This window comes from Mustela lutreola, chromosome 12, assembly GCF_030435805.1.
Source record: "Mustela lutreola isolate mMusLut2 chromosome 12, mMusLut2.pri, whole genome shotgun sequence".
NCBI classification, from domain to species: Eukaryota; Metazoa; Chordata; class Mammalia; order Carnivora; family Mustelidae; genus Mustela; species Mustela lutreola.
Window position 1 is genome coordinate 22,710,628 of NC_081301.1, and position 27,056 is coordinate 22,737,683.

The 27,056-nt window shown below is 44.3% G+C and overlaps 1 protein-coding gene across 6 annotated transcripts in view; it reads right to left on the minus strand.

Annotated features, from left to right (window-relative positions):
- Positions 1-27,056, minus strand: part of PALM2AKAP2 (PALM2 and AKAP2 fusion) — a 451,783-nt gene that overhangs the window by 163,920 nt on the left and 260,807 nt on the right. For 4 of the 6 annotated variants that reach the window (XM_059141746.1, XM_059141744.1, XM_059141742.1 and 1 more), the window contains one exon: positions 25,849-26,544. The exons of 1 other annotated variant lie outside the window; for it this stretch is intronic. In XM_059141746.1, the coding sequence (XP_058997729.1) occupies positions 25,849-26,544 (696 nt within the window). Of the gene's footprint in view, positions 1-16,902; positions 26,545-27,056 lie in introns of those variants that run through there. One more of the 6 variants, XM_059141751.1, reaches the window with a different exon arrangement.

The window sequence follows — 27,056 nt, forward strand, 5'->3', positions numbered from 1 at the left end:
AGTTTCTCAGCTCACTAGGAAAGGCTGTCCCTGCTTCCATCTTGTACTTTAACCTCTTTGAAGAGTCTATACTCACTAAGCATCTCATTTTTTGAAAGATTTTATTTCTTTATTTGAAAGAGCAAGACTCATGGGGGGAGGGGAAGAGGGAGAGAGAGAATCTCAAGCAGACTCCCCACTGAGCAGGGAGCCGGATGCGGGTCTTGATCCCAGGACCCTGAGACTATGACCTGACTACGATCCTTTTAGAGGTAAGGAGGCACTCTTCTTCCCTGAGTGTTCTAAAGCCATACTCTGCAAAGTGTGTGCCTCCCCTGTTTATGGCCCTCCACAGTCAGGCACCTGTCTGTGACAAGGTGAGTCTGCAAGTGGGGAGAAATTATTTAGAAACTTTTATAACAATCTGCCGAATCTAATAAAAATGGGCACTTGTAGTCTGTGTTTCTTTTCATTTTTCTAATAATTTCTTTCACTGTACTTCACAAAACTCTCATTCTGGGATGAACTGGAAGTTTAAAAAGAAGAAATTAAATCTGATTCTTTACTAAGATTGTTAGAGAAGCATTGTTCTCAGGGAGTTCAAGTTCAGGGGCTGGGTGGATTGCATCCCTGAGAACAGAGAGACCCTACTGGCAAGGTCCAGGAAACATCTGTGGGGGTGCTTCCTATGTGTCACCCTCCTTTCCATTGCTAGCAGGTGGGTGGATTTTGTGCTCTCTTGCTTGGAGGGAGGGGGGACAGTGGCAGAGCTGCTTTTGGTCAGTGGGCCTTCAGATCTTTTGCAAAAACCAAAATTCATTAAGGAAATTAAGCTGGGCCTCCTGGTGGGGGGGGTGGACACTTTCCTCCCAGAGCTGAAGAGGGGAGTGCTCAGCTAGGCTGCCGCTGGCTTGGGGGAGGAGAGTTGTGGGAAGCAATAATGTGGTGTTCTTAGGGAAGCTGGCTCCCAGCCTCTGCCCAGGTCCTCGTCTCCAGACTGTGCTCAGAAGCCACACAAGCTTCCTGAAGGGGCTGTGGGGGGCCACAACAAGGCATCCGAGGACACATCAGGGGGCCCAGCGATGGGGGGGCGTCCCCTCCACCCGCCATGGCTGGCATGGCACCCCCGCACAAGCCTGGGTCAGAGGGAATCCCAAGAAAGACTGAGATTGACTTGCCCACCAGGCTGGCAGCTCTGGACCTCAGAGTCCAGTATCATTTGAGTTAAAGAAAACAAAGAGTCCCTTCTCCATCTTAGGTTTGTGGAGTCATCATTATACCCACTGACTTTGAGACTGAATTTAGGAGTTTCAGTGAATGAGAATGGCACTGGAGGGTTAGGACAGAGTGGGTGGGGCTTCTCAGGGTGAGCAGTCCCAGAGGTGAGCCAACCTAGGGACCCTGTTCTATCCCTGGAGGAGATCCTGAGATCATCTGTGTGCAGACTGAAGGCCTGCCAGGGACAGCGTTTCCTGCCGGGTGAGCGGACAGTGACGCACAGCTGCGTGGGTGGCCCTGAACGTCCCTCTGTAGTCCTCGGGGCCTCCCTCCCCGGTTCCCTCATGCCGACTGCACACAGAGGCCCCAGGATCCGGGCCACTGGGAGCCACTCCGCGTGGTAGATGCTGAAGATGGACACAGACCTGGAGGCTCTGTCAAAAACCCACACTCCCCGCCCCCACCCAGGGCACGATCAAAACCTCCAGGCTGCCCAGAAGTCCCCACAGCTGCCTGAGGCTGCTCTGCCTAGAAGTCCCCAGAGAAAACCTTCTGCTCAGAGATCGGGTCACTCTTGCTCTTAGTGGAGACTGTAAACAGGAAATGAGGAGAACTGCTTAGAAAAGAGATAGCATTATAGTCCAAAGAGCCGCTGTTGATTTTTATTTTCTCCAGAAATTCCGGTTTCGGTTTCCAATCAGTGCAAGTCAAGGAGGATTCCCAGCCCCCGCTGGTGCAGGGGCCCGAAGCTGCCCACAGACCAGACCTCTAGGGCCACCAGGGCCTCTGAGCAAACCAGGAGTCCCTTTCTCCGGGGGAGCTACGCCAAAGAGGCTAATTCTGGGGGCGGTTTCCAGAATTTCTGAGTCTCGGTCCTAACCCCTTCCCCATCCATCCATTCATTTACCCAACAACTAGTTATGGGGTCTGTTTGGGTACCAAGCGCTGCGTGGGACTATCGTGCTGGGTCTGTTGCAGAGAAAAGGACCGTGTCCTTGCTTTTGTGAAGTCAGTCTGGTGTTGGACACAGACACCCAACTATTCACACGCCCTCCTGAGTGGAAGGAGGGATCGAGTCCTGCAGGGTTCCTGGGAAGGAACCTCCACTCAGCCCACCGCGTACCTCAAACCCCCAAATCTGAACACAACCAAGCTGGCTGTCCCTGGTGTACTCATTCTCGGTTTTCTGTCCCTGTTGGAGCTTCCTGAAGCACAAGGCCCTGGTGGGTTTACGACATGTCTGCAAAGGTCTGGACCCTTTTCCCTTCAAGACAAGAAGTCGAAGGGCTCCCCCCTCATCTATCGCTTGGCTTTCGTGAAACGCTTCTTCTTCTTCTTTTAAAAAAATACTTGTATATACCCCATTTCAATGTTTGGAAGACAGTTATCTGCCCTCATCACTCAAAATAGTTACTGGCCGCCTGCATGATGTTAGGTCTCAGCAGTGACGACATGAGATACACCAACCCCATCCCCCATAGCTCTTTTTCAACAACAAACAATTCCTGAGGAGCAGGTACTTTGCTGGGCTTAGTCACGTATGGGGCCTTATTAAACTTTCAGATCTCCAAAGAAGAAAACAGTCTGATAAGATGTGGGAAAAAACGAGACTCAAAGTAAAAGGATGGGCCCAGGAGTTCCTTTGCCCAGAAATGACAGAGTTGGGATTGCAACTCGGATATTTAAAATCTAAGGCCAGAGCAGCCCTTTCTTTTCATTCGGAGGTACCTACTGGGTCACTTTTTTTTTTTTTTTTCATTTCTTTTTTTGGGGTGAGAACTTTTAAGTTCTAGTCTCCTCAGCAACTTTCCAGTATTTAATACAGCCTTGTTAGGTATAATCACAATGTTATGCCTTAAATCTTGACTCACTTCTAACAAATCGAATGTGGTATAAGAATGCTGTGTGACTCTGGAGGCCAGCTCAGAAAGTTCTCGTGGAAAGAGCACGGGTAGATGTCCTGGCTGATGGCCCCAGCTCAGGTCCCAGGGGCACCACCTGCCAGACAAGAAAGTGAGGAAGGCTTCACGGTGAGCTCAGCCCCACACCAGCTGAGGACCCCCGAGTGAGAGACCTGGAGCAGAGCTGAACTGCGAGAGATGATAAGTCTAACAATGATAATGAACTGTTTCGGCTGAAGCTACTAGGTTTGGGTGATTTGCAGTGAAGGATAACCGGAACAGTGCCCCCTTCCGGAAACACTGGTGGGCCTATATTCCTCTGCAGCCTTGCTGAGGTGCCCGAGGTGCCCGGGGTGCCGGGGTGCCCGGCTGACCAGTGGCATCAGACCACCCGGGAGCTTGTCAGCCGAGCAGAGACCTGGGATCCACCACACACCTGCTGAGCCCAATCCCGCACTGTAATAAGACTGCCAAGTGTTTCACATACGGGTGAGGATTTAAGCAGCATTGTTTACTGTATCTTTTTTCAAAGTACAGTTTTTTAAATTCTTTTTTAAGATTTTATTTATTTATTTCGCAGACAGGGAGAGAGAGCTTGCACAAGTGGGAGGAATGGCAAAGGGAGAGGGAGAAGCAGGCTCCCTGCTCAGCAGGGAGCCCAGTGCGGGACTCAATCCCAGAACCCTGGGATCATGACCTGAGCCAAAGGCAGACACTTAACCGACTGAGCCGCCCTGGAGGCCCTAAAGTATAATATTTTAATGCAATGCCTATAAAAATTCAAACACAAAAAATAATGCAACAGACCACAACATACCTTTACCAATCAGATTTAACAGATAACTGCAGAAAGTATATATTCTGTTCCAGATGCTGGTTTAGTTAGTTGACACATACCAAATCATTTAACTTGATGACAGCCTCGCGAGAGAGCCACTATGATAGCCCTGACCTCTGTATGTCATAGATGAGGAGGTTGAGGACAGAAAGACTAGGTCATATTCTCAAGGGCACACAACTCACAAGCAGCAGAGCTGCTATCTGAACGTGGGGGCCTGGCTCAGGGGCTTAATTACTCTTTTTCTGGCCACTTAACACTCTGCCACCTCTTTCCCTCCCCCCACATCGTTTATCAAATCTCCCTTGAAACTAACCTCCAGGTCCTCCCTTCCTCTCCTCCCCACGACCGCCATCTGAGTGTACCTAGGGCTCCTCCAAAAGCACCCGGCTGGCTTCCACCTCTTCCGCGGCACCTCCCCATCCGTTTCCTGCAGCACTTCGATGAATCTGCCCGCAAACACGGCGCCCACCATCCTCCCTGCCCAAACACCTTTGCTGCCTCTGCTCAGCCTGGCAGCCCACCAGGTCACCCTGGCAACGTAGTCCCGCCTCCAGTCTGCAACAGGAAACGGAACAGAGCACACAGCACCACCGGGCCTCCATGACAGCCCACTTCCGGTTTGCTTACGCATTTCCTGCTGCTTGGATTTGCCTCTTTTCTTGCCTGGTCTCCTGGTCCTACCAAACCGTGGTTCAGGTGCGGCTCTTTGGCTATTGGTGGCTTAAAGGATGAACTCCTATCCCTGAACACCTAGTAGCATCTTGATTCTCCTTTCAGCTTTTTTCTTCTTCATGGCCACATACTGCAGGAGGCATTTACTTTTTATTGGGCTCCTAAATATATAACTTAAGCGTACAATTTTCACCATTTTTAAGTATATGATTCAGCGGCATGAAGTACATTGACAACGTTGTACAACCATCACCATACCCAGTTCCAGAACTTTTTTGTCAGCCCCAAACTGAAACTCTGTGCCCATTAAACACTCACCCCCTATTTCTCCCTTGCCCTCTGCTCCCGGTAACCTCTATTCGACTTTGTGTCTCTCTGAATTTGACAAGTCTCGTTACCTCATATCATGGAATCATACAGTATTTGTCCTCTCTGGCTTATATAACTTAGCGTGATTTTTCAAGGTCCATCCATGTGGTTGCTTATATCAGAATTTCATTCCTTTTTGAGGCCGAATAATATTCCATTATATGGGTAGACCCCATTTTGTTTATTCACCTGTCAATGGACACAGCTGGCTACTGGAAATAATGCTATTATGAACACTGGTCTACTGTTAAAGTCCCTGCTTTCAACTCTTTTATGCATGAAGCATTAAAAAAAATCTATTCTCAGAGCAAATCTGCGGTAGGGATTGTTAGTTCTACTTCATAGATGAAGAAAATTAAGGCTCATGGAAGTTAAGTCACTTGTCCAAGGCCACATGTCTGGGACTTAAATATTGTTTTCCTGAGGATTTTGATTTCACTAATAAATGCTGGTTCTAGATGAGATGAGAATCTAATTTATTGAGGATTCCATAACTGTAGGTGCTATGTGTGATCTCTGTTCATTCTGAAGGTAATGACAATAGTCAGAAACAGGTGGGAAAATGACATCCTGCATCCAGCAAAGGTAAACTAGAAAAGGCTTCTCTTCCAGCATGAATCTGGAACCTAAGCCTTCTGATGAGTCAATGAGGCCCTGAACATACCCTTGCCATGAGGACTGATTCTGCAGCACTGGGGGAAACCTCTGTGGTGTACGTTATTTGCCCTAGTCAGGAGAAATTTTTGATTTATGGTTGAGGAATAGAAATAGCTGGACAGTTTGCCTCCAGAAGCAAAGTTGTCCTCAGGTCCAATGCCCCTGGTTCTCAGATGGCTCGGGTATAGTTAGATCTCAGTATGATGGGACCTGATGTTTAGGTGGTAGATGACGGCCAATCTTCTAGGCCTGAGGGGTTTCCTGGGATGCAAGCTTTCAGAACTAAAACCAAGAAAGTCCCAGGCAAACAAGGATTGGCCACTTTGACCTAACGATCATTGTGCAAGAAAAAAATTTCCTCTTGTTCTGTCCCTTCCTTTCTTGTTCCCACTCGTTTAGACCTAGGACACCCCCCCACACACACACCCCAACTGGACTTCCTGATTCATTTTCTGTCTACAGCAGTCCCCCAGACACACTGTGCACTGATCAAAAGTCTTCAATTTTTTTCAGCACAAATTGCTCAAAGCAAGTGCCACACTCCCAGGCCTGTAAGGACCAGACAGGTTATGTCAATGGTGTAACGTCATAAGAACTGATGGGGACTGCAGCCAGTTCCTACTTTAAACTACCAATAGTCAAGGAGCAGGATTTGAGGCAGGGTTTGGGGCTTAGAGCAAGTATACAAATGGAAGCCACATAAATGTGTGTCAATATTTAAAAGTTGGAAATCAAGAACTAAATTATTAAATAAACTCTCTTACCTCCCCCTAAGTTGGCAAATATATTTCCTGCTGACTCAGAAGGCCCTGTTCAAACTGTGTACCTGCATTCCTTGGAGCCCCAGGTTGAGACCAGGTGTATAAAACAAGGTCCTCTGACCTGTTACCCACATTCCTTCTCTTATGGCTTCTGGCTCTGTCCTGCATCCCCAGTGGCCTTGAAGTCCACAGTGGACACTCCAGGCTACACTTCAGAGTTACAATCTGCCTGTTACAATCTGCTCCCCCTTGGTAGACCCCTCAGTGTGTCCCCACCCTTGGAAGGCCAGACCTAGGGAAGAGACTCATATAACTTCTGGAGGAGAGCCTGGGCCATTTAGGCAGAGAATTCTGAGTCCTGGCCTCTGGAGCAGGAGAGGGGTACAGGTTCTGAGGGGTCAAGTCCCCTTGAAGCCAAAGACTTCTCTTGATATGGAAAAGGGTATAGTCAGAGCAAGGCTCTACTAGTCCAGGGCTCAGGAGAGGGGCTCCTCTTGCTTGGGTCTAAAGATGGTACTGATTAGGCCTGCAGGAAAGCAGGTGTCCCATCTAAAGGAGGCAGCTGAACACAACTGCAGCTAATTCCTGCTTCCTAGGAATGTGGGCCCGAGTGTGACTAAATACTTTGCTTTTTCAAGAGAAGATAAAACTGTGGAATGTTTAATAAATTCACATTAAAACCAAGCCTCCCCCACTGCAAAAATACCCTGTGTGAGTCAATACAGTAAAGGCCAAGCACAGTACATCCACCAATATGTCCTTGAACTTTCAGTAACTTCTTCCTTGAGGAACACCCTGTCCCTCTACATCCTGGCCTCAAGCCACTTCTTGCCCTCCATGACCTCAGTTCCTTCAGTCTCCTCCTGTTCTTCAAAATTAGATGAGCAGACACAGCCTGAGCTTCCCACTTCAGGCCCTTGGCTTTAATCAATGAGTTCCTTCTGTTTGGAATGCTCTCCCCCAGGTCTCATTCTTGCTTACTGACAGCCACACTCATTCTTCAAGAACAAGTGCAAGTCCACCTCCTTCAGGATGCCTGCTCTGGTGATACCTGAAATTCTGGACCTAGGGTCAGGAGACCTGAGTATTAATCCTGGCTCTACAATTTTACACAAGTCACAAGTATTCTGAGCCTCATTAGGGAAAATGAGCTGATATTTCCATTGACCTTGAAGAGCTACATCTTGTGAAAGTCAAATTAGATAATATATGTTATAAAAATCTAGTACAGTTCAGGGCATTTAATCATTACTCAGTAAATGCTAGTAGACTAGGAAAGTGAATTTGAATATCTAACTTAAGTTAGCAAATTATTTTGTAAAGTACTAGACAATATATATTTGAGGCTTTGTGGGCCTCATGGTTTCTTTCCTGACAACTGAACAGAGCACCCTGGACTATAGGTAAACAAGTGGGCATAACTGTGTCTCAATAAAACTTTATTACAAAAACAGGCAGACAGTCATATTTGCCCCAAGGATGATAGTTACCGACTCCCTCTTCATACCATTCTCAGAGCTGGCTCTGTGGCTCTCAAGGCTGCTGTTACTGTTCCTACTAATAGCTAATACTTTAATTCACCGACACTCCCTAGGCAGTGTCCAAAACACTTTATAAGAGCTTTAACCTTCATTACTACTTCATACAGGAAGAAACTGAGGTGCCAAGAAGTGACCATTAGACTTGAGAACTTGAACTCTGAATCATTTGTGTACATGGGTTTAGGCCTTGGGCAGCATCTGCACAGTCTTATGAGTATTGCTTTCTTTCTTTCTTTTCCTTTTTCTTTTTTTTTTTTTTTTTAGTTTATTTTATGTATTTTAGAGAGAGAGAGCTTGAGTGGAAGGAAGGGTAAAGGGAGAGGGAGAGAGAGAATCCTCAAGCCAGCTCCCCTTTGAGCAGGGAGCTTGATCCCAGTAGCCTGAGATCATGACCTAAGCCGAAACCAAGAATCAGCCACTTAACCCACTGAGCCACTCATGCGCTCCATCTTGTGGGTATTTCTTGGTTGTTGTTGGATGAATGTGCATTTGCAAAGGACCTTGTCACCCTCCACCCTCCCTCCCATGCATTGGTGGTAATTATAACTACAGAGCCCAGGCAACAGTGAACCTCCTCCATCAACAACCAAGGACAGCAGGCAAATGACATGGGCCAAGAGCCATGCATGTCCTTTCTGAGTCTGTATCTGGCTAGTAAGTACTGAGTTTGATAGTGTTCTGCTTTCTTTCTTTAACTCTTCCTCTTCGTCACATGCCCATAGGAATATGAAGCCAACCGTAAGTGGCAAAGAAAAAAGGAAATGATTTGATGTGATGGTCAACTGTCCCATAACACTCTGTCTGATCCTTCATAATGGTTAGTTTGAATAAAGAGCCATATTTGTGCCCTGAGCACTGCTCTGCATCATGGGAACTGTCAAAGGATCAATCAAAGGAAGGATTGGTCTCAGGTGTGGAGGTGGCTGACGAAGCAGAGATGCCCATCTGCGTGCCGGAGGTAGCGTGATCATGAGCTCTATCATCCAAACTGGAACACTGTTGACAGTTAGGCTGGGAAAACATGGGCAAACATGGACATAAGGGTCACCTGGGTCAGAGAAACCTTTCTAAGCAGCCACTGGAAAGCCTCTTGTGCCTAAGCAGTACTGTTCTGCCTTAGAGAGAAGAGCAACTGGCCCCTTTCATTCCAGTCCATGATTGTAGCTACAACACCATGCAACATTCCTCCTATACCATGTGTTTAGACTACACCAACCTAGATTTAACTGGAAAAAATCAAGAATAGGTCCTGTCCTGAAAGTATGCCTTGGTTACTGGTGCTGAGGAATTAAAGTCAGTTTCCTGGAGTTAAAAACTGGGTCTTGCAATTTGACATACTATGGCAAGTTTAATATAGGGTTAGGTTTATGAAGTAAGTGTCTGATTGATTTTTAGCTATGTGTTCCCAAGAACTTATCTACTGCCTGAGCAGGTACATGCCTGAGCATGTACAGTGTGCATGCTGTGCACTGCACAATTCTAAGGGCACCATTCACATCATACTTTATGTGAATGGAGCCCTCTAGGATTCTGCAGTGTGCAACCTGACAATCATACATGGTAGCCTTGGATGGAACACTTTAGTCCCATTCCCCATCAGCCAGAACTGGAATACTTCAGTAGTCTAATCCTTAAATAGCTGGTCACCCTCAGTGTGGTGTCTGTTTGCCTACTCACTTCCAAAAAGTAGTGAGCACGTACCTACCCATAATCTCATCCTATGAGGCACACAAAAAAAATGTTTTAACAACATGCTCTGCTACTTAACTTTCCTGGCACCCACTGATAGAAGTTTAACCCTTCCTCTGGCCTGACAAGAGAAGATCATGGCTCTCAGTACAACATCAATACCTTCTTTTGGTATTGGAGGGAAACACTAAAACTATAATTCTTTTTTTGTGGGGAGGGTGGGCAAGGACCCTTGTCCCAATTTTCCCTCTGAGTCTTGGGAGCCAAGAGGTGGCATTAAACCTTGATTATGGTTTTTGACTCAGAGTCTGGGTAAAGTTAACTAAGCTGTTTCTGATCCATTTCTGGAACTAGAAAATGAGTCTTTCTAATTTTCTGAGTTTCATCATAGGAACACAGAGAACCCATGTAAACTCTTAGCCACAAATAAGGGGAGCAGGAGGACAGAGGAGGCTGATAGCAATGGAACTGAGACAGACATGGGGGAGTGTAAGACGAAGATGTTTGAGCTTGGCCAAGCTGATTATGACTTCACAAAATGTGGAGAGGAAAGGGGCTATTCGAGATGTGTACCAGACAGCATGAGCAATGCTGGGGGTGAATGTGGCCAGTGAGGGGCAGGGCTGGGCTCCTGAATTGGAAAGGAGACTTTATGTTAGGAACCAGTAGGAATTCACCTGTGGAGGAAAGGGGAGATGGAGAAGGTGTTACATTTTAGGAAATTCTGACTTTCAGAGAGCAAAGTCTGATCTTAATTCTGGAAGGAATGAATAAAGCATCAACTCTCTGTTCTTATGAAGTCGGGCAGTGCCTTGATGATGACTTGATGGATGCTTCTATAATTGCTATATAGGGGTCTTGGTCTCAGGAAATGACCTGAGAATTCCCATTTCTCCTCCCAACATTCAGCTGGGGGAATTTTCTCCTGAAAGAGGAAAAGACCTGGACCAAACTATCCTCAGCTGAACTTCAGTCAACTAACCCCACTCAGCTGGGAGGTTCTGTGACTGGCATTTTATCTACTGCTTCTAAAGCTCTTTGCATCAACACAAACACACTTATGCTTAGTTAGCGGTCGGTGGCATACTGCATAGCATACAGACTAAGTGTCCCCAAAGAGAGCTTTGAAGGAGCAGAATGGATTTATTCCTCTCAGATCCAGTTACGCTGGACATCAAGCTAAGGGGCCCAAGGGAAGGAGGCTGTATTTTGCCCAAATCATCCACTGTCTGGGGGAGAGAAGCATTGCCATTCTGTGGGTCAAATATTTAAGGTTCTTTTGGAGAAACCATCTAGAATAGATGAGTAGTGGTGTGTGTCTGCCACACTCACTTCCCATGAGCCTCTAGGTGGGTATTTACCTACTCTCCAAGACTCTCAGCGTCAGAAAAGAGTAGGGCATGAAGATGTTAGGCTTTAGCTCCTAATAAGGCCAGCTGGTTTTAAAAAAGGAATCCAAACTCTTGTTTTCAACCATTGAGGACTGGAAGTCTTGGAAAATCAGGTGTTCCCCCACTAGATTTTACACAGAAGAAAATGACCACCAGATTTCCACTGGGTTGGAAAGACCCTGAACGAACGCAGTGATGAGGGATTTTGCCCAGGGCCTTCTCAGAGTCAGGCCAGAGTCACAACAGACGGCTGATGTTTTCGTTTTGAAAGGCCAGAGATATCTGGAACTTTTAGAACAACACCCCTCAGTTTGATGTATTTTTCTATTCTTTTTTCTTTTTCCCTCCTTTCCTTTCCTTCTTCCTTCTGTCTCAATGATAAAGAAAGAGTCTTGATATTAACATCCACCTAGAAGGTCACCCCAAACTGCCTTAACAGCCATCTGGTAAAATTACTCATTTTAAGGATGAGAAAGTTGGGGCCAAAAGAGGGGAAAGGAGTCTTCTAAGTCACACAATCAATGGCAGAACAAGGACAAAGTCCAGGCCATGGGTCCCTTCACACGAAAAAACGCTGATTTGATAATTTAATGGGGTTTTTTGTTTGCTTTCAAAACAGATCCAAGAAATTAAAATTCAGTGGTTTGGTTGATAAAGAAGTATCATGTCCCACATTTTACAAAGTGAATTGCTCAAACAAAGGAAAGAGAAATACCCATTCAGAAATCTATGCTAGTTTGAGTCCTCTGGTTTTGTCTTATTTTTCTCTTTACCTGATTTCCCTCTCTATTCTTTGCTGCTGTGTCTTTTCCTATAAACTGCCTCAAACAGGTTCCTTTTTTAAGGGGAACAAAGGGGGAAAGGGAAAGCAGAAAGAAAAGTTTTTAGACTATTCCTAATAGAAGCCCTACAAAGTAAGTATTAACCTCGTTTTACAGAAGAGGAGACTGACTTTTGGTGAATTGAAATCAATTGTTCAAGATTACCCAGCTGGCCAATGACAGACCCAGAGTTTGACTTTCGTCCTGCTTCCAAAGCCTCCCTTTCTTCTTGGTTTTGCAAGTTGAGACAAGGATTCCAGCCTGGACCTCTCCTCTGGACCACTCCTGCCCACCCTGGGCTCCTCTACGCTGTTGTTTCCAACCAAGCAGCCCCCATTAGAACCACTTGGGGCCATTTAATAAATGTCCCAGGCCTCGCCTACACCAATTATATCAGGATCTCTGGGGCGGGGCCATAGTATGATCCTATTTTTAAAGAACTGTCCCAGACTGTAATGTGCAGCACGCAGGAAAGAAGAAGCAGAGACCTCCAGCATGGCACTTGGTGGGAGAACTCCCAGGCTCTTTGAGAAGCCCAACTAAACCCTACAGGTGGGAATGCATCTCACATGGACAACAGGCTCATTCAGCAAAAGAGGCTAGAGAAGAGAGACTAGACTGAAGAGAGAGGAAAAGGGAAGAGATGAGAAAAGAAGAAGGTGAGATGTCCCGCAAGTTGAGATGGTTCTTCTTCCATTAAGATCTGCTTCATCTCTAGGCCCCAGAATTTTACAGTTTGCATCAACTAAATCCCTGACTCTTCGAGAATTAACCAAGAAGTCGTCCTGCCCAGACGAGCCAGCCCATCAGTTCCCCCTCTATCTGGATACACGCATCTGATTCTGTAACTTTACCCAAATGAGGGAGAAGGAGCCCAATTAGACCTGGCCTCCGTCAGTGAAAAACTGCTTACGCCAGAGACAGCTCGAGCTGGAACAGATGTTACTTTTGTTTGTTTAAATGATGGAGAGCCTTATGGAGACTTGAAGTTTGCTGCGGTTGTATTCAATTCATTCCTCATGCAAGGCGCAGCGGGACAGGCACCTGGGGCGGCAGAAAGAATCGGAAGTCCCCCCCACCACCCCGCCCCGACCTGGGTGTGAATACCAGTTCTGTGCCTCTGCTCTCCCTCCCCGCAGCCTTAGCAAGCCACTTTGTATTCCTCACACTAATCTTCAAAGTGGAGAACTGGGATTTTTTTAAGGGAATACAACAGGGTAAGAAGTGTTTCCAAAACTTGAGGGCTAACTGGACACGGCACGTAACACTGAGTCACGGAGTGAGAGAGTTATTCTCATGCTCGTTCTCTTTCAATCCATCGGGTTATATGAAAGAGAAGGAGGTTGATTTCTGACAGCTTTCCAGCCGGGCCATTCCCTCCTCTGACAATGAGAGAACTGGTCTCAGGTAACTGCACGAGGAGGCAACAGTAGGAAGCTTGGAATTAATAATGTTGATTCACTTTTATTTTGACAGTTATTTTTCCTTAAGTTATATATATATATATATAATTTTTTTTTTAGTAATCTCTACACCCAGTGTGGGCCTCGAACTCACGACCTCAAGATCAAGAGTCACATGCTATTCTGCTTGACCTAGTTGGGCGCTCTTAGACAGTTACTTTTTATGGCATGTGCTACCTATTTAAGGCAGGGCTACAAAGCTACATTTTAAGTCTATTTAAGTCAAAGACGTGGGTAAAAAAAAAAAAAAAAAACAAATAATGGTCCACAGGTGATATACATACAGGATAAAAATAACTAACGCGGCGTCCCCAAGTCAAAAGTTTAGGAAAAACCAAGTTTAAGGTATGTGATGGAATCTCACACGGAGTCTCTGAGTGTAGCTAGGATTTGGGTAGAATTCAGGTAAAGAGGAAACAAGCGAACCTGTTTATGGACTCTGGTTTGAAACCACTCTTTAAGACATGGGATTGGAGACTGCGTATACTGACAGTATGGACGGGACACATCACACCAGCCCTGGACATCATCTCATTTCAAAGTTCCCCTCCAGGCTGACCCACAACCCTGACCTGAAAGAGTAGGTCCACTGCTCATATTTTTAATTCTCAGTGATTTGGGAATGAAAAGAAAGCGAGGAAATACAATTATCATCTTAAATGTGATTAGCCTCCAGTTAAGATTTAAAAAAGAAAAGAAAACACTAGATCACACTAATTTTTGATGACAAGCCAAGGGAGGGAAGGTCCCCCCATTTCCTCTGTTCTCTGAATTGTCAAACTTCTTACTGATTGCTTTTCTTAATAAGATAAGGGAGTAAACATTAGAGAACATTTCTAGTCCTTGACCATATAACCTCAGGAACATGACTAAAGATCATGAATTAGGAGAGGAGAGAAGACCACATTTAAATTTAAGGACGTGTAGGATTTGCCTCATATTCTCCCTAAGAAGAGATGTGAAGCTCCCAGTACTATTCAACTGTTGATTACAAAGTTTTTGTTTATTTTTTCCGGGAATGAAACTTTATACCAAAAAGCATATGATACCACAATGTTCTTCAAACATTACGTTTTCATTTAACCTAAGGAAGACAGAGTAGGATAATCCATACACTATCCATTGTTGTAGGAAAAGGACTTTTTTTTCTCTTGAGTTGTAAATGAACTCACCAGCCTTGTCCATCATAATACAAGTAAGTGGGTTCCCCTGTCAAAAAGCAAAAGCACCAACTACTGAGGTTGGTTTCCTGCCCAGAGCCTGTTCAAATTTTTAAATGCTTCTATCAGAGCCAAATCTGAACACAGTACAAACTCTTGTGCTTGCAAAAGAGTTCAGGAGATCATCCCGAGCTCTGGCTCAGCTGTTACCTTGCAAAGGGTAAGTCTCACCTCCCACCTGGGACTCATTTGACCCAACCATAAAACGAGTGGATTATGGTAGATTAAGGATGTCAACAGGGGCCAGACAGGTGACATAAAGAAAGGAAGCTGACCAGGATTGAGGTAATAGGAAGCAGTGGTGATGATGGTGAATGAGAGCATGGATCCTCTAATGGGGGCAGCCGCGCCCATCAGCTCCAGGCAATTGTTAGCTGGGAAAACAATCGAAGGAGAGCACAAGCCTCTTATCCTCGCTGCTTCTCTAACCTTTAATTTATTCCCTTTTAACATGCTTTTCCTCCCTGACCTTCCCGCCACCCCCAACCCCAATCTTACCAGAGTCTCCTAGACTTAAACCCTCTGGACCAAGTTTCTCAGGGATGCCCAAGCCACCCTTTGGTCCTCTTGGCACTGGCCTTCAGTCCTACCCTGGGAGCTGGAGCCTGAGTAACCTGGGACATCTTGCTTCAGTTTGTGTGATTCTTTCCCACGGGCTTGATTTTGCCCTAAGTAGTTGGACACCACTCTGTGGCCTTCCAGAGAGTAAGGCTGTCCAACACCAAGGCATGGGGCTCCGTGTATGGAGCTCTTTGCACACCCACACAGCTTGGCGCCTGGTGCCTTCCAGTGCTTCCAGGAGGAGGCATCAGAGAAAGACACCCTGAGTTTAAACGGCCTGACACCCTTCTCCAGGGAAGACTTGCAAGCCTGAGCCACAGGGCTGGTGTATACTTATTTACTGTGTAAGCAAGAGTAGAAGAATGTCTACTGTATAGTGGAAACTTGAACAGAATAAATAATAGCTTTGAAACATTAAAAAAAAAAAAAGAAGCTCTAAAATCTAGAGAAGCTAGAAATCCGTACTTTCAAAATGAGAATTCTCTTAATATTTTTGGCAATAAATTGAAAACTGTTTGAAAGCACTATGCAGGCAAAATTTATATAGCTGTAGACCATATTCAGTCTTGTACAGAAATAATATACAGAAATCTTGTGATTTCTGTACTTGATGATCTCTTTCAGATCTGGTAGCCTGAGCCCCTAAATAGCACATCTTTGCTTTTGTGCGTTGTCCATAAGCAGAGGATTTGATACCACGTAAGAAAAGCAGGAGAGGAGCTGGGGTGCTGGGGAGGTAGTGGTGCTGCGGATGGGTGACCCAGCCTAGATCCAAAGGCAGGTGCCTAACCACAGCACGGTTCCTCTTCGCTGTTTGCGACACGGGTGATTTAATAATTGTAATAGCAATCCTATCATCATCATCAACAACAAAATTACCTTCGCTTACTTGGAGATGGACACAGCACTCTTAGAATTTACAGAGTTGTCTGGGCAATTTTGTTAATCCTTTTCCTAAATGGGGATGCAAAAACAGTCAAGCGGTAATGAAGAGAGAAGAGAAGAGCAGGCGATTTCACCCTCTGCTTTTCTTCTGGGATGGAAGCCTGCAAAGACTCCTCCCAGCCTGCAGAGGGCAGTGATATTACAGAGCGTTTGCCTGAGTACGAAGAGGTGCAAAAAGGAACTGGTGCCATTTTGTGGGGCTTTTTAATTTGCATCCATGGCTCCATCCTCCACATCTTTCCTATGTCCAACCTTAGCTGTAACCTCACATCACTTTCATGACATAGAGACCTCTGTGTAGAAGTAAGTTAGAGCTGGGCTTAAAACTTGTCCCTCCCGCTCCCACCCCCACCCCAATCTGTAGCCCCGCTAGGTTGGGCGAAGTGTTTACTATCTTAGTAACTCAGTTTCCTCAAGTATAAAGGAGAACAATAGCAATGTCTACCTCATCGGGTCGATGTAAGATCATAGGAAATCCTACACACCCAAGGGAAATGCCTAGTTCTGCATTAGTCTCGCTGAACCATGTTCCTTTCGAAGTTCTTACTTTCTTATCTAAATTCCTCCTGCTGTATTTGGAGTTCTGGTCATATTTTGCCCTCTCTGATGGAAAATGATCCCTGGAATAGAATGATCAGTTTAAAGTCTATGGAACTGTCAGCATTCAGCCCTACTGACCTCCAAAATATCAATTTCATTTGGTTCCATGTAATACAAAAGTAGTCCCAACTCCAAAGAAGGGAAAAGTGGCTTCCATTTTTCTGCTGGTTCTGAAACATACTGGAACAGCCTGTACTCTTTACATCTGGGAAAGGGGAACCCTTCAGTAGCAGGACAAACACTTTCCCATCACATGTAAGATAACATTTGTTATCTACTTCTCGCTTACCAACTGCTTTGTGTACATATCATTTCCTTCAACTCCACAACGACACTGGCCGTGGATAGAAACACACAGCTCCTGGTGTGTCACTGTTAGTGTGCCCTGGCTTATGGGATGTGTAACGTGCCATTGCGGTTCCCCATATGTGCACACACTAAAGAGTATTTCAGTGAACGGAGAGGTAATATAAAGAAAGCCCTGAGTTCACGGCATAGGACGGCTCAGACCAAATGTAGTTCCACAGACATTTGGATCAAATGCTTGAGATACTTAGGGACCACCCAGTTCCTTGTTGCCGACAAGGGTAAGATGTCCTAATACTTCCTCAACTCTCTGTTGGTTGAGAGTTATTCATTTCAGCTTGGCACTTTGCGCTGTCTACAAGGCACCATTCATGCTTTGAACTTGCAAGATAATGTCCATGCATAAAGACATGAAAAAAAAAAATCCACTACGGAACCCAAACAGATGAGAGCCCCCCGACTGATTTCTCTTACTCCATATCCTCAAAGAAAAAAAATTTCTATGACAGTTCTACAGGTGGTATCACATCTGCCCTTTGTCTGTTCTTTAATATAATACCTTTTCATTTTTTTCTTGGGTACCTGCTATGAGCCAGGCTCCCATGGAGGCCAAGGATTGGCACACTACAAGCCTGAGGGCCAAATCCAGTCATCCAGTCTACTGTCTTTTTTTTTTTTTTTTTTTTTTTTAATACATAAGGTTTATTGGAACCTAGCCATACTCATTCATTTATGTGCAGTGCTTGGCTACCTTCTGGGCAGAGCTGAGCAGCTATGACACAAATCATCTGGCCTGCAAAGTCAAAATACTTAGTATCTGGCCATTTCCAGAAAAAGTTTCTTGAGCCTATTCTGGATAGAGAGGATACAGCAGTAAAGAAGAATAACCAAATTCCCATGTGTCTTCAGGTGCTCCTGTTTCTAAGACAACAGTGCTTGAATGCGTACTGCCTGAGGGGCAGCCCAAGTTGGACCCAGGGGATCACGGTCGATGCCACAGCTAGGGGTTTGCAAGGAACAAGAACAAAGACGACAGGTGTGGAGACAGATGTGCAAGAGCAGGTGAGAGAGAGAAGGTGCTGGGAAAGCAGATTAGTTAGTGTGGAAACCAGCTGGAACAGGCAGGCCACAGGGATGCCCCCGGCGGGGCCCCCCAACCCACGGTCGGGCCAGGAACCCCATGTATCAGAATCACCTGGAGACATGATTAGCAAGGCAGGTGAGCAGGCCGCACCCAGGAACCTGAATGGGAGTTCCAGAGGTGGGACTGAGCTTCCCCCTTCTTGGCAGGTCCCGTCACGTGATTCTGAGGCACACTCCAGTTTGAAAGGCACTGGATTAGGGTTTGGCATTAGCGAGCGGTCGAAGGCGCCCCCCGAGGCAGTCTGGCCTGACATGCACCCGTGGCAGTTGGGGGGTGGGAAAGAATCGGGGCACAGACACTCAGAGGTAGATGCAGTGAAAAGGCAGTTTATTGTCTATTAATACTGTACAGAGGAACAGAGAGAAGCTACAAGTACAGCCCTGGGCTGTCGCTGGCAGTGTTATTTCTGAAGTCGGTTTTTGTTTTGTTTTTCATCCGAAGGAAAGAGAACAGTCAAAGTACACTTCAGGTTACAAAGTACAGCAGCTAGCCCAGCAAGTCTAATTCAGAGTCAGCACGACAGGCTCCCACCCCACCCCCCCAACCAACCACAGAAATGGAAATATTTACAGAGATGTCACTCACCCCGAGTGAACTGCTAAAGCTGAAAATTCCATCAACAACCTACATTCACTGAAAAGCTGCATCAGACACAACATTTTCTGGAACCCCTGTGTGATTTTTTAACTTTACTATGTCAGGAGCTTGAGAGGAGGAGAGAATGTTCCAGAACCCCGCGAAGGACAGGACTCTTTCTGCTGGCCAGAATAGGATATCACGGAATTGGTGTTAAAGCTGCACCAGAACAGCTCGGATCAGACATCGCCTGGTGGTTTCTCTGTCTCTAAAGACTGACTGCAAAATCAAGGACCTGGACGCCTCCCCAACAGTCCGCCTCAGCTCAACACTGTGAGGCTCCCGTGTGATAAGAGAAGAGAGCCAAACCGCTCTCCCTTAGCACCTTCAGGCAGTTGCATAGCTCCTGCATTTTGAGAGCTGTCTCCATGACACTGGCGTTCATAGCTGGGCTTGAATTGGGCCTGTTGGAGGGATTCTAGTGATGACAGAATCGAAATGATTTGCATGGGACCCGGAGGGGTTCTTTTTCTTCAGTTGGAGAGAATGCTTCTGACCTTGCCTTGTTGGAAAAGGCTCTTGGTCTTTTAAGGTCATAGAAAAAGGGCCCGTCTGGAGCAAGGATGCTGTCTGGGAAGAGAATCTAATAGGGGTGGTAAGCAGACTCCGAGGCTTACGCTGTTCTGTCCCTCAGTGGAACAGGTGTGGGTGAAGATCTTTAGGAAACTGAGTTTGATTGCAATTGGAACTTGGGAGCTTGGCAGAAAATTGGTGGAGGGGGGAGGATCCAGGAACTCTAAAAATTCAGAATCTCATTAGTGGATAGATAAAGACAATTCTTTCCTGTGTCTTCTTAACTCTGAAAATGTGGTGCAGCACCTTTGGTATTTACAAGGCCAATTATACCTCCTAAGTTTTATATTGTTGGTTTATGGCCAGAGGCTTCTGACGCACCATTTTATCCATATCATTTAAATGTACCATAGTGAGTGGTCCCTTAATCTCCAACACAGGGATCAGTCCTTAAATATGTGAAATATTTGGACTTTGATCATTGCTAGAGTTGCCTTACACTTAAAATGGCTATCCCCTTTCATGAAAAACATCATTATTTATCATTAAAGATGTAGCCCAGAGAGCTATCAAGCTATCAAGACATGGTTTATCTAATGACAGGCATAGAAAGCTTGATCTTACAATATAGGTCTGTTTGGAAACATTGGATTTCATGCAGTGGAGGCACATGGGCAGGCCACAGGACCTTTGATCATGCCTCTCAAGGTCTGGGCTTGTGCTGAAGTCACCAGAAAGTTACCTTAACGGAATGGAGAAATAACTCAATCAAAATTGTTTTCAAACTCAAGCTTCATAATGCATATAGATTTCATTATAAAAATATCATTCCTTAAAAAAATACATAAATGTAAAATATTCCATTTCTAATGGCCACTCCTTACTCCCAGCCCTATGGTACTCATCTTATGAATGGGCACACCTCTCAGTTATGGCTCAATCACACCATTTGAGTCCATCTCTCTTGCTTTCACAAGCTATGCTACTTGTGCTTAAAAATATGCTCCCAGACCCAGAGAGGGGGTCCACAAGTAAGTCCCCATCCCCTCACTGTAAGAAGGACTGCAGAAGATCTTATGCTGTCTATGGCCTGCCCAGGAGTGTCAGAGCGTGACATTCAGACCCAGATGAGAACATAGGAACATGCTTGGTTGCTAGATGGACATAGACAATGTCCAGGCAATGTCCACTGTATTCCCTCTGGGTCTGACCAGCAAGGTTCTGCCTCAAGGCTCCTGTGATGGAATTCACAGCTCTGAAGAGGGCTGGGTAGGGGCGGGGAAGAGAATGTTGTGTTAATACAGCTTTGGAATACAACCTGCATTTTTTTTTTTAAAGGACAGAAAAGAAGAACATAAACAGCAATGCTAAGGCAAACTTTAAAATGGCACATCAGAACTCTGTTTTTGTCATTCATTTGTTCACATCACAAGGCAGATACATTCTGTAAACATACATACCATACAGTACATTAACCATAGGAAAATAAAAGGAAAGCCACCCTGTAATTCTTTTCTTTCTGTATTTTTGTTCTTTCACTCCAGAAGGACTGCCTGAAGTCTAGGGACTTTTTTTTTTTTAAATTTATGGTTCATGAAATATACTTTTCTTTTGATAAAAATGCAGTGACTTGCAAAAAAGAGGCCCCGCTCCCCTGCCCCCCCCCACTGACCAGGAAGAGGCATTACGGGGAGAAGATGACCATTTACACCTCAACCTATAGAAACTTAGAAAATAGTCACAAAATATAAAAAAGTCATTAATTTTCAGGAAACATTTTGGTTTCCTGCTTAGTAAAAGAGAGCCTTGAAAAACTGGTTTGTTTTTTTGTTTTGTTTGTTTTTTACAAAAGTTAAGGCGGTCCAGATCTTTGATGCAGAAAACCTGCGATCCCCAAAATTACATCTTATATTTTCAAGTTGAAAGCAAGGTTTTGTGATATGGTTCTGACCTTAGGTTAGACTGAGTGGAGAGGGGAAGCAGAGGCCTATTTAAGTCATATAAAAATGAAGGGGGATGGGCGAGGCTGGTCTAGGGATCCCCAGGGAAATTGCCCTTTTGAAACCTTTCAGGATGTAAGTTTTATTTTATTTTTTTCTACATTCAAATAATAAGTATTTTGGTTTTTTTTTTTTTTTTTTAATGAGAATTTTATCCTAGAGTTCACTGAAACTATGAAAATACAGACACATAATTGCATTGTGCTCCTATGATCACGAAAGCCTGGCTTTTCTTTGTCCCTAGAAAATGCAGGCCAGTATTCCTGAAAAGACCAGAAGAAGGCTATAAATGACTGCTGGCAGCTAGAGTCAAAGAGCTCATCTTGCTGGTTTCTTGGAGCTGGTTTGTGATATATACCACCGTCACTCCATTTACCTGCTGGGTTGTACCGTCCAGCAGGACAAAGGATATTTGCTGGTTCTATCCTCATCAGTGGAGTTCTATATACCTTGATACAAAGTAAACTGAGGAGCTTCTAAAAGATTGCATATTTATGAGGTTTCAAACCTTCTTTGTGGTTCCAATGACTGAAGGTACATGTTGCAAAAATACAACTTAAAACTGCTTGCCTTGGAGGAGTGTTTACTGTAAACAAAGTAACCCTTTGGGAGATGAGACTATCCCCACAAGGAAGGGGCCCTTTGGTGAGCTGAACTCCACAGTGAGTCCATTGACAAAGGGAGATCTGAGCTTCTAGATCTTCAGCAAGAACAACAACAAAAAGTCCTCTGTGAATATTTTGTGTTCGCCTGTGTTTTAAATCGACAGGGTGCTTTGTAAAAAGGAAGAGCTGGTTTAGTGGTTCGAGTTTTGCCTCTGTCACCATATTCCCTCCCTCCGCTTTCGCAACCCTGGTTCAATGGCAGGAAATAAGTGTTCATTTCAAGGGTGTTCAGTGGTCCCTTGAAATGAAGTTCTGCAGGAGGCGAAGAGACAGGAGCCGTTTTCGCACTTGGCCTGAATGTTTTGCTCCAGAGAGGTTCCTGCATCTTGATGTTTTCCCCCCTTTTATAAAAAACTTGACCCTAACCGAAATAAAGCATTCTACTTGTATGAAGGAACAAACACATTTATGACCAGGAAGTAAAATGGAGTTGATGGGAATTTAAAGCTGATACATGTATAATTGCAATTCAGAAAGGAGTCAAATCTAAGTTTCCTGAAAGTCTTTGCTCAGGAGGCTGAAGGAAACCATGTGTTGGGTTTGGCCAGAAGGGAATGCCCTCTCTCCTCACCCTCTCTGGTCCCAGTATTAGTGATGTCCCTGGACACTGTCAAATCACTTTTAGAGGCAACTCACTTTGCTTATAAAAGTAATTAATAGAATTAAGGGCAAAAGAGGTACAAGGTAAAAAAAAAAAAATTCCCCTTAGTCTGTCCTATTGCACATCAAAGAAAACAAAGGCAAGGATATACAAGTCATTGAGATTTGTAAGGATATGTAAGTTAAACTTTACCATTTTAACCATTAAAAGATCTTTAATTCAATGCCACTGAAAATCTATTTCTAAGAAATGAAATATCCCCCTTTCTCTCTTTCTCTTTCCGTTTAAGGGGGAACTGATTATTTAGTTTTAGAAGACAACCCAACGAACCATTGTCTCAAAAAGACTATGGTCTTGCAGCTTCATTACTGGTTCTTTAACTTGTCAGATTATGGAAGCCAGTACCCTGTATTTTTGGAGGGTGTGATACCACACATAATAAAGTTTTTACAGAGAGAATGATGGCAGGGAAGGCAGAACGTTCTCAATCACGACACTGAGGATATGTTCATTATGTAGTTACTTGATGCTGTAGGTGAGATTATAGGTCTCATCCCATAAAAGTACTGGCTGAGCCTAAATCCTCTATTTTGATAAGAAAAGGATGAAAAATAAGCACACAAATGCCATATTCAAACAAACCACTTCCTATGGCCACATTTCATTTTACTAAAGGTAACATGTCTTACTTTAAAGGCTCTAATAATAAGATTTAATAGTAAAATTATAAAGAGACTTCTAATTCATGTAATTTGTTAATTCCTATAATAATAACTGATGAATGAAAGTGCAGATTATCATTGGTCTTTCAGATCTCTTGTGTAGGGCTGCTGTGAAAGGGGCAGATCATTTTCTTCATGAAGAACTAGCTCACTACGGCAGGATGGGTAGAACATTTCTGGGAATTCTCTGTCCTCGAACCAGACTGATTCTGGTTATCAAACAGCAAGCTCAAGGGTTCTACATTCTACCATTCCCCTCACTAACTGTGCTTTTAAAAACTCCTATTGAATAATATTAACCCCTAAGTGAGTAAAAAAAGGTAAGTTATGATAAACTTTTAGATTGTTTCTTTATTAAATAAATTATTAAAATAATAGATTGTCCAAACACTCAAACTTTTTTCATTTTCTACGTGAATAAGTTTATCTGGCATGTCGTTCTCTTCAACATTTAAAGGAAGCCTAAGTGACCATTGACTGAGGAGTGTGAAGCCGAGTGGGGAGATTTCTAGGCAGCAAAACCAGATGTTATTCCGAGATAAGACAGCAGCCTAATTCAACTGTAGCTGCTTTGGTGAACCTGAGATCATTTAGAGGGAACCCCCTCCACTATTCAAAAGGAAGCCATTGATGGAATCATTTTAGGAGCAGAATTTAGCTCCTTTATTTGTCCCTTCTTGACTTTTTCTGCTTACCCGTTGGTGATAAAATGACTTACTTTGTGCTCACTGAAATATAATTATTTGAGAGAAATGAACTTTTCGCAATAAAAATGTCATTTTCCCCCTTTCCATTTGGAATATAAGTTCAAGCCACAAAACTTAAAATAGTAACAGTTAGATTTAGCACTGAGAAAACTATGTTTAGGACAAATTTAGTTGATTCCATAAAGAAATTCTCTCAAGACTATCTAATTTTTTTTTTCTTGTCTGCTTTCCACAGAGGTTCGACTTGAGGGAGCATGACTTATTTTATGTTTTTTAAAACTATGTTCCATGGAACATAGATATATTTTGTGAATGATTTGCAATAGTGCTATGAACATCTGGGCAAATAACTTCAGGTTAAGAGATCTCTGTTATTAAAACCAGTTAAAATGTTACATCTTTATTTTATTACTGTATTATTTTTTTACTCTATTACTTCCCTTTGGTTTTACTATACACCTGGCTGTTTGCTTTGGGAGAATGCTAAGAATTTATTTAAATTGTTCATTGTGTTCTAGATTTAAAAAAAAAACAACAACCAAAAAACTATTCTCTGATGTTCTGAAATCTCCAGAAGTTTAAGAAACATGCCTTAAGAAGCTCCGCTATGTGCCACTCAGCCGGTACTTGTGGAATGAATTTAAGGACTTAACGTGGAGAAGACACGTCTTTCTTACACATTTTTTACATTTTCAAGCTGATTTTGAAGGGTGGATCAACCTGCATGGTGACATTATGGGAAACATTCTCTTTCTCATGGGACAGAAAGAAAAGAGTCCAGAAGTAAGGCTCTGTAATCAAGTGGGAAGGGGAGATGAACAGGTAAATTCAGTTCCAGCACCGTCCATCCACAATGAAATGGAAGCTTGGCAGCAACCACAGTTGATCAAAAAGACTGTTCTAGAAATATGGTCACTGCAGAGATACTCCTCAAAATGATCCCTTCGTTGAAAATAGATTAACATGATCAGAAAATATCCGTGAAAAAGAAAACAATATAAAAATTTACATTTTTTTTTTTTTTTCTGAGAGAATAGAAGCAAGGCTCATGGATATGCCTAAGTTTAGAGATTACTACGAATGCTCAAAACAATGTTTGTTTCATGTCCTTAGAAAATTAAAAATGGTGCTTCGTATATAAAGGGTCCATCAGGTAAGCCACAGAAAGAGACGGCTGCTGATGGGCGGGTTATGGAATCAGTCCCTACATTTCAGCTGCGACAAGCACTGGGTTCCTTTTCTTTTACATCAACGTCATTTCAGTTTTAACAGATGGAAAGTCATAGATGCACAATACTGTAATCTGGAAGCTTATGTAAGGCAGCAAAAAGCATCACCCTAGATTGAACAGACTAATTATAAGGTCCACTTTTGGCCACGCTGGCAACCAGCTAGAGCCCACAGCATTTTGCCACACACGATATAAAAGCAAAGATCCACAGCAAGGGAGGCAAGTGGGAAGTCAGCGACGTGGTGATGTGTGACTACATTATAGGAACACGCTACAACAGGAAACCCCCAGGGCCACGGGTTCGATTCCAGTCAAGTGAGTTAAGGCTACTATAGAACTGGCTGATGTGGAGAGTCCATTCCAATCGAGCAGTAAGAAATTGATTCACTCTTGAAGACACAAGGAAAGGTTTAGAGGAAAAGTAAGTTCTTGGAAAGAATGAAGCACACACATGCACGTTGTCTCTCAGGTGAGGAAACTGGAGAAAAATGAAAGGGGGACAAAAATAAGAGAGACCTAAGCAATCCAACTGCAAGGCAAGGCAGGTGTTTGCTTCCAGCTGACAGTATTGCCGTTAGCGGTACAGTGAGGTCTACGGAAGTGGTGGAGAGCCCAGAGGCTGCCCGGAAGAAAAGGGAAGAAAGAAGTGGTCACATGACAACACAGCATTGACAGCGCTTTTTCTTTTGGGTACCTGGGGCTGGCTCTGTGGCCAGGCTCTCTTCTTTCCCTTCTGGGGATGAGGGCTCTGTGGTGTCTGAGATCGGCCTCCCGGACACAAGCTCAGCTGCATTCCCATCGATGGTGGACACATCCGTCACGGTCTTCTCCCTCAATGACTTCTCATCGTCTTCATCAATGAGGACCAACTCCGCCTTGATGGTTTCATCATAGCCTAGCACCTTCTTCGTCTCCTCTTCGTCTTCAATATTCTGGTAGCCCATGAAAATCATGGTGACTGGCTGATCCACGTTGGCCTCGGGCCCTTCTGTGCTGGGGGCTGGGGGCTGCTGCCCTGGGGTCCCAGAAGAATGATCCTTCCTAGACTTATGTACCATTTCTAACTTGGCTTCCTTGCAGAGCATGGGCTCCTTCGGGTGGCCAAGGCTCCCATCTGCGATCACAGTTCTTTCTGACACGTGCCCTCCTCTGAAGCTTGATTGTCCCGCCTTCTGAATAAGTGCTTCTACATCCTTTGAGCTTAACGTGTGCACTCCATTTTCTACCACAGTGCCTCCCGAGTGCACCTCATACACTACTTTGGTACCATCATCATAGACTTTGACTCCTCTCTGATGGACCCCCTCTGGGCCAATGGTGGATGCAGAGAGAATCTTGGTCTCTCCTGTTTGTTTGTCTTTCTCCACATTAATTTCCATGGCGTACACAGCTTGAATGAAAACAAGAGAAAGGAAGTGCATGTTACAACAAAAAAAGCCAGTGAATGGTTAATTGCCAAACAGACACCAAAAAAAGGGCTTTGTGCCCTTTCTAGTCTAACTGCCAAGCATCTTGAGTGTTAGAGTGAGTGCACAGTGTGGACAAAGGTGGTTATAAATGTGTTTGCACACAGCAGCTTACTGAACCGGGAAGCCAGATATACAGAGTTGCCACATCTCACTGGCACTTACACTTCTAAGGAAGATCTGCTAACGTAAGACCACAAGCGACCATGTACATCCCTTGTAATGAATTTCTGGGAGGCTGGCACACATGCAAGTTTATTTTGATTGACAGCTTACCCGAGGCTTATAGACAATTTTAAAGGTCCTGGTTAAGAAGCATTGTAATTCCAAAATCTTAAATCTTTTTTTTTTAACTTTTTCACCAAGCGGTCTACTGTTGTTTTTGTTTTTGTTTTCTGCATCTCCTTTTACTGTGAATGGAGAATATGCAAAAGAT